The 11,384-nt window shown below is 29.8% G+C and overlaps 1 protein-coding gene across 1 annotated transcript; it reads right to left on the reverse strand.

Moving 5' to 3' along the window:
• Positions 1–390: 390 nt before the first annotated feature.
• Positions 391–6,407, reverse strand: LOC135929938 (uncharacterized). The gene is made up of 2 exons (XM_065466696.1): positions 6,093–6,407; positions 391–567 (listed from the first exon to the last, which is right to left on the reverse strand). Exons 1-2 carry the CDS (start codon positions 6,405–6,407, stop codon positions 391–393), a joined length of 492 nt encoding a protein of 163 aa, XP_065322768.1.
• Positions 6,408–11,384: the final 4,977 nt, after the last annotated feature.

Below are 11,384 nucleotides of genomic sequence, written 5' to 3' on the forward strand. Positions count from 1 at the left end.
ATGTCATTGAATTCCTAACGATTATAGTAATATCATCGTCATTGGACCAATATATTTTTTTTTGCAGTAAGGAATGATATTCAGATAGCAAAAGAATTCCTATAAATCTTTTTATCTCTGACTCGTTTATAATAAAATTTGGTCAATTGTTTTGTTTGGAATAATTATATGGTTGATCCACAACAGTGAATACATTTCTTGATCAAAAATTATTTCAAATATTTATATTGGAGTTTTTTGGATAAAATCAAATTGAAATTCGATAATAATTCATTATCATTATCAGTGGGTCTCGATGTGTAAATTGGATCAGTTTTTTTCCATTTTAAATTATTTTGAAAATTTAATTTTCTTTCTTGATTTTTAGATATTGAGGTTTCTGAGACAATATCAATGTCTGCTGGATATTAGATTTCGATCTCTATCTAGATCAGGCGTGTCAGTTAGATCGTTTTCACCGAAATCTTCTTCATTGCTAGCATTAGGAGGTATAATTACAACATCTGTTTTATAAACAGGGATATTATCGAAAAGCATGGATAGGACTTCATTAACTGTTAGAAATTGCTTTGTCATAATATTTTTATATTATTTATAAAAATGGGAAATATAAGATGATAATAAATAATTTTTATATTCAAATGAAAAAATATAATGAGAATAAGAATAAAATTATGAATTTTCTTTTTTTTATAAATAATATAAATATGATCAAAAAATAGTATTTTTGTTTGGTAAGAAATAAACAATATTAAAATATTGTGACAAATTTTTTTATATAATTTTTTAGAAAAATTGTTTTTTTTTGAACCCTTATATAGTCAATGTTCCATGGATGGTACAATAAAAAACATATGATTATAAATCGGAGAATAGATCGAATGATTGGCCAAAATAAAGAGGAATAGGTTAAGGCAACTATAAGAAATAAATTTATGCCAATAATAAATGAATACTTTTTCTACGAAGGGCCTAGAATATTTGGCATATTAATAGTCCAGTCGAATGACATCTAGTGCACTCAAAAATAAATATTTTTTAAAGATGATTTTTTATATTATAGTACAATCTTCGAGCTATAGGAATCATGTGTAATTATTTCAATCAGAAAAATATTTATATGTGAGAAATTAATAAATAACAACAGTTGCAGATATGGTACGTTGACCATTAATAGATCAATAGAGTCACTAGGGGTGGCGTAGGGGCTATAACCCTCTGAAAAATTTGAATAGCCCACTAAAGCGAAAAAAATTTTTCTTACTGGCTTCCTAATATCCCCCTGAACTGTAAATAAATTTTTTGATAACCCCCGAAACGATTTCTTTTATAATTCTATTCAGATGAAGCTTAATTGACTTTTATTATTTAAATTATTTTATAACCCTATTAAATACAATTTATTAATAGAAAATTAACAAATTAAATATTGTAATTAGCCGGTTCAAAATCACTATGCAACTATATTATTCATATTTAAATTTAATTATCCAACCTCTTCCTAAAAATACTTTCAGGGTCCAAATAAGTATAAGAGATTTCTTTATAAAAAGTAAGTAGACATATAGTTGATAACCCTCTATTATATAAAATTGATTATAAAATATTAGATAAAATGCCACTTATTTGAGATATTGTTAATATTTTAATAAATTTTACCAATAAATGCTTTTAATAATAAATATAAGTAACAATTTGTATTCATGTGTAATAATATCAGAAATATACTCGTGGTAAAAATTTAACTCAATACTGTTTTTCAAGGAAGAAAAAAAATACCTTTCCTAAAAATACGTAAAAAAAATAATATCTAATAAGAATACACATCATGGGATGAATAATAAGATGTATTATTTTTAGTGTGAACGCGTTCGTGAACGAAGTTCGTTTTTTTGAAAAAAATGATGAACGGCGTTTCTTTTATTTTTGACGAACTTTGAACGTGAACGCGTTCCCTTTTTATGACGAACGCGTTCGAATTTAACGTTCGTTCAAATTTAAAAATATTTTATTTTTATTTATTTGAAAAATTTAATATTTCCGAATTTTTTAAAAAAATGTATTATTTTTTTTTAAATCGGCTGTGTATTTCCTTTTCACATTTCAATTTTTTTAACACATAGTTTATTAATTTGAATATTATTGTTTATATTTTAATTTAATAGATTAGCATAAGCATGGATATTATTATTAATCCTCATCATCTGATTCTGAAAATCCAAAATCAGATGAATTATCATTACTATGGCCAAATATGATAAATGTTTTACATTAACATCTTATAATGAAGGAACTAATCCAATGCTTACCAAGTGTAAAGTGGCCAAAAAGTATTATATTGTCAAAATCTTCAGGTTCCAATTTAAAACGACATTTGATTTTAATATTAATTATTTGATTTTATATGATATAACTAAGTTAAATCATTAAATTTGAAAAAATAATGCATTTGGGATATTTGACCATAACAATAACGATAGTTATTTTAAATTAAAAAAATTAGTGGCCTCAAATATGGTCAACCATTGATAGACGCCGTATTAAATGGGATTAATAAAAGGTATTAAACCTATTACTCTCAATTAATTACATATATTTTATTTTTTTAAAGATTTGAACATATATATAAGGATCAATATGTTCTTTCTGCAATTATACATCCAGCATTCAAACTTCAATGGCCATGGATAAAACTTCCACAGAACGAACCTATTAAAAATAAACCTATAGCGTCACTGAAAAAAATGCTTTGAAAACCCTAGAGAACTGTTAATTTCGAGATATCCTTTTTTTTATCTAGAGTAGAGAATGGATTGGAGGAGGATAACAATTTTTTGCAAATAACAAAACAATATGTTTTTAATTAATTCTTGTTATATAACAATAACGATGGTAAGAAAAACGGTTTTAAGTTATAATTATTTCTAAAACTAAAAAATGATACTAAAAATAAATATAAGGTATATATATATGTATTATAAAAAAAACAATTTAAACGAAATATATATTTTAAGGCTATAATAACAATTTTAGTTAAATAAAAAAATCAATCAATCAACATTCCCCTTCTTCTGAAAAGCCTTCCCATAATCCATCTGAGCTATCATAGAAAATATGTCGTTCCAATGGTTGTTCATTTTTATTGTTCAAGTCGTTCATAAGTCATTGTAGTCGTTGGTTTGATTCTATCACGTTGGTTTGTTAATATCGTTTTGAGTACGCTGGCTCGTCGTCAAGCTCTGTCGTTATCATTATCAATTTTACAAAATTGTTATTATCACCAATAGTAAAATTATCATTATTAAATAGGATTTCAGAATATATGAATAATTAGAGAATTGATCAAATTTGGATGTTAGAATAATAAGATAAATCAACAAGATTGTTAGATAATATTTTTAGAGTTATTATTTTTTATATGATATTTTTGGCGTTTTTATTTTTATTTTGCGTTTTAGTCTTTAATTTATTTTTACTAGTTTTAGTATTTAATTTATTTTTACATGTTTTAATATACTAAGTTATATAATCTTTTAGATAAACAGAAAAGAATCAATATTATATTATGTATTTTTTTTTATAAAAGAAGATATGTACGTCTGTACATCCATCTCTCTTTTCAGAAATTTAAACTTTATGCCCTTATTTTTTAATTTAAAAAGTATTTTGAAATAATAATTATTCATAAGATTGTTTTTAGTGAAAAATAATTTTTTGAGCCTCAAATTTTTAGAAAAAGATCTCTTCATCACATCCTTGAGTATTATTCTAGGATGAAGACGTTTAGTTTTTATATGACTTCTCTTAGTGATACTTTTAATTGTCTTCAAATTTATAAGACTCAATTTTTTTTTATCGCTTTTAGTAAGAGTTTTTTTTAATTTTAATATTTTCTTTAATCTTTGTTTCATTGTTTTCTTTAATGTTTATTTCTTTTTTTTCTATAATCACGAATATTTTAAATTTTATTATATAATTTATCTCTATTAGTTTATAAGAATCTCTTTCATTTTGAATATTTGGTTCTAATTCAATATTTTTCAATTTTTTGTTACTAAGAGATTTACTATTACAATGATAATTTCTTTTATTATAATGTGTTTCTTTATTATATTTATTGTCCAATTTATTTTTCTTATCATGGGATTCACAGGTATGACATCTAAAGTTAAAATTTCTGTGTCTCTACAATTACAATTTTCATAATATCTAAAATTATTATTGTTGCAATTTTTATAATAATTAATATCATATCTTTTAACAAAGTTTCGTCCAAAGTTGTTTTTAAAATGCTCATTAGATTTATAATCATTATAACTTCTTTTGTTATAATTAATATTTCTATTATTATTATAATAACTTATGTCACTAGTATTATAATTTTTTTTAGACTGAATTTTGTCAATATGAAATCTATAATGATCTGGGAATTGAATTAAATACGACCTATTTACGTAATATTTTTTAATTGTAGCTAAGAATTTATCTTTAGGCAATTTAATTAATTCCCACTTTTGGTCATTATCCCAGAAATCAAAAATACGAAAAATATCAATAGGTAGGTCATCAAGAAATTTAACTGTTAATTCATTATTATGTAAATATTTTCTAAGGTTATCTAAGTATTCATATATGTCCATTATGACTGATTTATATTTAAATTTTTTATTAAATTATTTTATTAAGTTATATTCGAATTTTATAATAACTTTCCTTTTTTTTTTACTTGGATTTCGAATATTTTATAAATCGTCATTGGTTTTACTCTATAGAATTCATAACCTATTGTCTAACTATCATTTTGGTTCTTGTAAGTTCATATACCCAATTTTAGTAATCATGATTTATAACAACTCATATCCATGATAGATTCGTCTAGTTTGATATTAAGTTTAGTAATTCTCCTTCCCAGTTGAATCATCCATGTCATAATTTTGTGTGTGTATCATTTATTGGCATATGCACAATTTATATGAGATTTTTTTATATATCATTGTGAGTTATCATTCCGGGGCACCATGTTATATAACAATAACGATGGTAAGAAAAGCGGTTTTAAGTTATAATAATTTTATTCTAAAACTAAAAAATGATACTAAAGGTATATATATATATGTATTATAAAAAAACAATTTAAACGAAATATATATTTTAAGGCTATAATAACAATTTAAGTTAAATAAAAAAATCAATCAATCAACAATTCTCCACGTTAAAAGAGCTGTTTATTAAGTATAATACCGCAATACCCTTATCTGCCCCTGTAGAGCGCGTTTTTAGTATAGCTAATGCCTATTAGCTGCCAAGTGTTCCTGTCTCTCAGATAAATGTTTTGAAAGCAATTGTTATTAAAATTTAATAAGAAAAATTTTTTATAAATAAAAATATTTTTTATTCGCTATATTATATAATATTTTACTTATAATTATATTATCAAAATAAAACTATATTATTTTTTAACATGGCTAAAATATATTGTATTAAAAACTATAAGTTTATTTATATTAAATTAAATTTAAAATTTATCATAAAATTTTAAACGGTTTTATGAACGCGTTCGTGAACGTGAATGCGTTCCTTTTTTTTTAAACCTGAACATAAACGTGAACGCCCTCGATTTTTGTCAATTAACGTTGAACGCGTTCGATTTTTATAGAAATGTTTACAGCACTACATAAACATATACATTTCTTTTCAATTCCATATAATATCCCATATAATATCATTCCGCCTCATACTCATGATCGTAATCTTCCTGGCTCCAGGCCCCTTTTTAGTTGATCCCGATGCCTTATTCCTTCTCTTCCGTCAGTGAATTTCACTCGACTTAATTTATGTCCAATATTTTCTACGATCACCCCAGATTCCCATCTTCTTGTACCTCCATATATTCTTGCCCACACGGTTTGTCCCACTACAAACTCAGGTTTCTCCACTATCTCCCTCTCCACCTCTTGATGTGGTTTCGGCTATAATAAATCCTATAATATCCTGGTTCGCTACCCTAAAAACTACTCTGCTGGAGATTGCTCTTCCCCCTTTCGACTGTTGTTATGATATGCTACGGCTAACCAAATTTCCCACCTCCATACTTTGATTTTCTTAACCAGCTCTTCACAAGTGCTACCATTCTTTCTGCCTGGCCGTTTGAGCTTGAATGGTATGGAGGCGCTAAAGTGTCTCGCTCCTGTTTCCTCACAAAATAACTTGAACTGACCACTTATGAAGGTCTGACTCCCATCCGAAAATATTATATTAGCTACTCCAAACCGGGCCCAAAGTTTTTTCAACATTTTTATCACGACTTGGGTTGTTAATCCCCTCACTTCTTCGTTTTCTACCCATATGGAAAAGGCATCTAAAACCAGGAGATACATCTTGTTTTCAGTGGTACCGCTTTCGGCCATATGCTTTTCTCGTCTTTACGGGGCATACTGGCCCATGAATTACACATCAAACAACCTCGGCAAATATTTTCAATTTCCTTATTCATGCCAGGCCTCCACACATATTCACACCCCCATTGCGTCATTCGATCAATACCTTGATGTCCCGCATGTATCATAGATAACACTGTGCCTCTCAATTTCATTGGTACTACTCCTCGGTTTCCTCGCACCAGACATTCATCCACTATGGCCAGCTATATTTCTATGGATTTGAAATATTTATCTCCCTCTTTCCACGGTCTCTTTCCCATAAAGCTCCTTTTAATTCTCATTAGTTCGCGATCTTTCAAAGTGATCCTCTTTAGTTCCTCCCAGGTCACGGGACCACCTCTAGCTATCCCTGCTATTTTTCGAATTAATCCCTTTTCCTTCTTTTCATCCACTTTTTCAGATCCTATTTCTCTCACATCTTCTCCAGCCCCACATCGAGACAAAATATCAGGTAAATAGTTTTCCCTTCCCCGCCTATATTTCACCTGCACATCAAAACTGACAACCAGTAATGACCATCTTTGTAAACGAGGAGATAACATTAGCTCCTTATTATCTTTTTGGAAAAGATGGACTAAAGGTTTGTGATCTGTATAGATTATAAATCTGCGTCCCATTAAGTAATCCCGGCACTTGGTCAATCCAAAAATAACTGCCAAGAATTCTTGCTCAATTACTGAAAACCTTGTCTCCGCTGCTTTAAAAATTCTCAAGAAAAACAAAATAGGTCTCTCCAGCTCGTCTATGTAATGTAACAATGCTCCACCCACACCCCTATGAAGCATCCACGGACAATATCACTTCCAAATCGTTATTAAAACATACAAAAATTGGTTCTCTTCCAATTCTACGTTTCAACTCTTCAAAAGCCTCTTCCTACTCATCTTGCCATATAAATTTTTCTCCCTTTTTAAATAATTTATATAACGGTGCCGCTATCTGCGCAAAGCCCTCCACAAAACGGTGATAATAGTTTACCATTCCCAGGAAAGCCTGTACCTCCACTGTGATTTTAAGACCCAAATATATAGCCTCCGACACTCCTAATACACTTTTTTCTGCGCTTGCCCGCAATCCTTTACCCCTGATCCTTTTGAACACCTTCTCCAATCTTCGGTCATGCTATTCAGGAGTTTCTCCCATTACTAATACATCATCTATGTAATAAAATACTCATTCTAGACCTTGAAAACCAGCTGCCATTATATGTTGAAAAATCGGAGCCGACACGCTAAGTCCAAACGGTAATCTATAAAATGCATACAACCCACTTGAAGTAGTGATAGTTAATAACCTTTGTACCTCAGGTTTTACCCGCAATTGTAAATAGGCGTTGGAAAAATCTACCTTTGAAAAGTACATACTACCCTTCAAATTGGCCAATATTTCCTCAATTCGAAGCAACGGATATTTGACCTCCACTACCCACGGGTTTAGCTTGACCCGAAAATCTGCGCATAAACGGAGCTTTCTATTGGCCTTCTTCACCGGTACCAATGGTGTCGCCAATTCGCTATATTCTACAGGACATACTCTGCCTTTTTGCACCCATTGATCCAATTCCTTATCCACTTCATTTCGCCATTCAAACGGTATTCGCCGTAAAGCACAAAATTTTGGCACATGTCCCTCCTTTAATTTGATATCTACCTCGTAATCTCTTAGACATCCCAAACTTTCTTCAAAGATTTCCTTATAATTATCCACCATTTTTCGCACTCCCTCTTGCACTTTGATTATCCCAAATTCCATTTCCTCATTTCCAAATTCCTCGTCTTTTTGCCGTCCTGTCTCTTTCTCCTTCACTACTATTTCTTGATTACATATTCTTTTTGTATTTCCTTATTTCATACCATCATTTTCCGTCCATTCTTTCCGCAGCTGTTTCACCATTCGGAATTTCATCTAGTTTTACTTCTAATTCTTTATTGTCATTTCTTCCTTCTCTTCAATATCTTCTCTTCCTTCTTTTCTCCTAAAGTCGCGTCAATCCCTAAAATTCCCCCCGATATCTTCCCTATAATTCCCTCCGATACCTCCTCTATACCCCCGATATCTCCCCTATACCCCCAATATCTCCCCCCAAAAAGGTCTCAATTCCAGGCAATTTATCTCTATACCAATAATTTATATATTTATTCTCCTCATCCCTTTCAATAGGTAAAAATACACCGCACCAAGCGAATGCACCACAAAAACTACAATCTGGACCTATTCGCGTTATCTAGTCCCATTCTAATACGGTCTCTACATATCGATTAATTATCCATAAATTCAATATCTCCACTCTATTCTCCAACATCACTTTTATTTCTACTCTTCCCATCACGTCTACTTCTGATCCATTCAACTGCCGGATCTTGATGTCTTCGCTTTTAATCATTCCCTCCGACCAAATACTCCGAAATTTCTCATATCCCATCACCGAGACAGCTGCCCCGGTGTCAAATAACATGCATATCATATTTCCATTCAAATTAATCCATACTCTAGTGCAAGGATCATGTACTATTTCCTCATGGATCATATTTATACATTTCGACTTCTCCCTTTTATTTCTATAATTAAATTTTTCCACCCTTTCGAACCACCGTCCCTCGACCTCTGTGATATATTTTTTGCCATCATATAGTCACAAATACTGGCATTCTCTCGCCACATGTCCTTCCTTGCGGCATCGAAAACACATATTATTTAAACTTTTATTCTCCGTAAAATTGGGTATTCTTATATCCTCATTTTTCCCGCTTTCAAGAACTCTTACATTCGGAGCAATTTGAGCCATATCTCTCTGTGGAAAACCGCCCCTTGTATTGAAATTGCTAACATTGCATTCTTCCCTAATGTGACCGAATCGCCCACAACCCGCACAACGTAATTTATCACGTTTTCCCGGTTAATAAGGAGCTATATGTCCATATTTTCCACATTCGAAACATTTCGTTTCTTGGCAGTCTCTTACCATATGGCCCTGTTTTCCACAATTATTACAATTTATATTTTCTCTCCCTCGGGGATTAAAACCTGGTCTTATTTCCATTCGTCTTCCTTGCGAATTTTCTCTTGACCATCTATAAGGCCCCAATTGATTGTTATATCCAGACCCTCTATAACGGTCTCTTCTTTGCCTGTTATCAATCCTATCATTTATATTCAACTCTCCTAAGTTATTATCAGTCCATCCTTTGATTAATTCCTGTACTGGTAACCAGGTTACATTACCCATCACATCCTCTTCCATTATGTCCTTCGATGGTCAATGTTTGGCCTTTAATCCTTACATTCCTACTCCTTCTAATTCTTCTTCCAAAAAATAAACTACATATCCATATTATTAAAATGAGCAGTGCTCCAGAATATTATACTGGATCTCCCAGTATTTTAAGCTTTTCATAACAATTCACAAGAAATTAACTATAACTTTTAAAATAAAAATTTTTATCACTTGGAGAGTTAAGAGATAAGAAATGACTAGGACTGTGAATATTCCTATAAAGCACATATACATCAATATGATGCCTAAAATTTATATCTTTGTATGATATTTTCAACTAAAAACACTTTATTCCGTGTTTACTCTCAACGATAGTTAATGTAAAATTCGTTTTGAATTTCAGCAATTTAACTAATAATTTTAACACTTATAAGTGTTTAATCCGCTATATTTTAATACTTAATATAATATTTATAACACAGTATGATGTAAATTCGCTTCAATTTATTGTAAATCAATTTTTATTCCAAAAATTTATCTAAATTTATTTACAATAGCGTTTTATTCGCTTTAATACTATTTATCTCCAGCGATTTATTCGCTTTAGTTTTTTTTTGTAATAGCGCTTTAAAAATCTTTGCGAATCTCCAGCGTTTTATTAGCTTTATTTTTTTTTGTAACAGCGTTTTACTGGCTTTAAAAATCTCTACAAATCTCCAGCGTTTTATTCGCTTCAATTTTATTTGTACTAGGGCTTTTTTCGCTTTACCAATATTTGCAAATTTCCCAGCGATTTATCGCTTTAATTTAATTTCTACTAGCGCTTTTTTCGCTTTACAAATATTTGCAAATTTCCCGGTGATTTATCGCTTCAATTTTATTTTTACTAGTGCTTTTTTCGCTTTACCAATATTTGCAAATTTCCCAGCGATTTGCCGCTTCAATTTTAGCGCTTTAACACTATTTGTAAATTTCACTGTTCAATTTTATTTGTCTAACACTTTTTCGCTTTACCAATATTTGCAATTTTCACAGCGATTTATCGCTTCAATTTTATTTGTACTAGCGCTTTTTTCGCTTTAACAATATTTGCCAATTTCCCAGCGATTTGCTCAATTTGTTACAGGTCACGGCACCAATTTCTTGGTTTTGACCACTAGAATTTCTCAGTTTTGACCACTAGGTTCTATCAATAATAAATTTCCCACGATTTTTCCTATCACTGGTTCTTAAATTTATTTCTTACCCTTTTTTTTTATTGAATAATTTTTACGCTTATACTTTTTATTAAAATAAAATTAAAATATAAATTAAAAAAAAAATAATATAATGAATTTCTTCTTCTTTTTTTACGAGGTTTTTATAAAAAAAATTTACACTTTGTAAGTGTAAATTGTTTCCCAAAATATTTTAACCTCAGTTGTAAAATAAACATGGGTATCCTCCAAACTGTACAGCCATTTTTAAGGGAAAAATGGGATATCTGATTATAACAAAATTGAACTGTTTCTATAACTCCGTGAAATTAAAAGACTTATTAAGGAGAATGGCCATTTGACGGATATCGTGATAAATCTAAATTACAGATTTTCAGATAATGAAAGTCGTTAGATGAATATTATAAGGCTATATATATGATTTTATAGGTTATGAAACCTGTTCCTATGGCTCTTTCGATTTTAGAATGCTAAAGACTAAAGAGATTTTTTAAATAATTGGGAAGTGTATAC

Source organism: Gordionus sp. m RMFG-2023, chromosome 1 (assembly GCF_954871325.1).
Source record: "Gordionus sp. m RMFG-2023 chromosome 1, tfGorSpeb1-WG-v2, whole genome shotgun sequence".
Taxonomy (NCBI): Eukaryota; Metazoa; Nematomorpha; class Gordioida; order Chordodea; family Parachordodidae; genus Gordionus; species Gordionus sp. m RMFG-2023.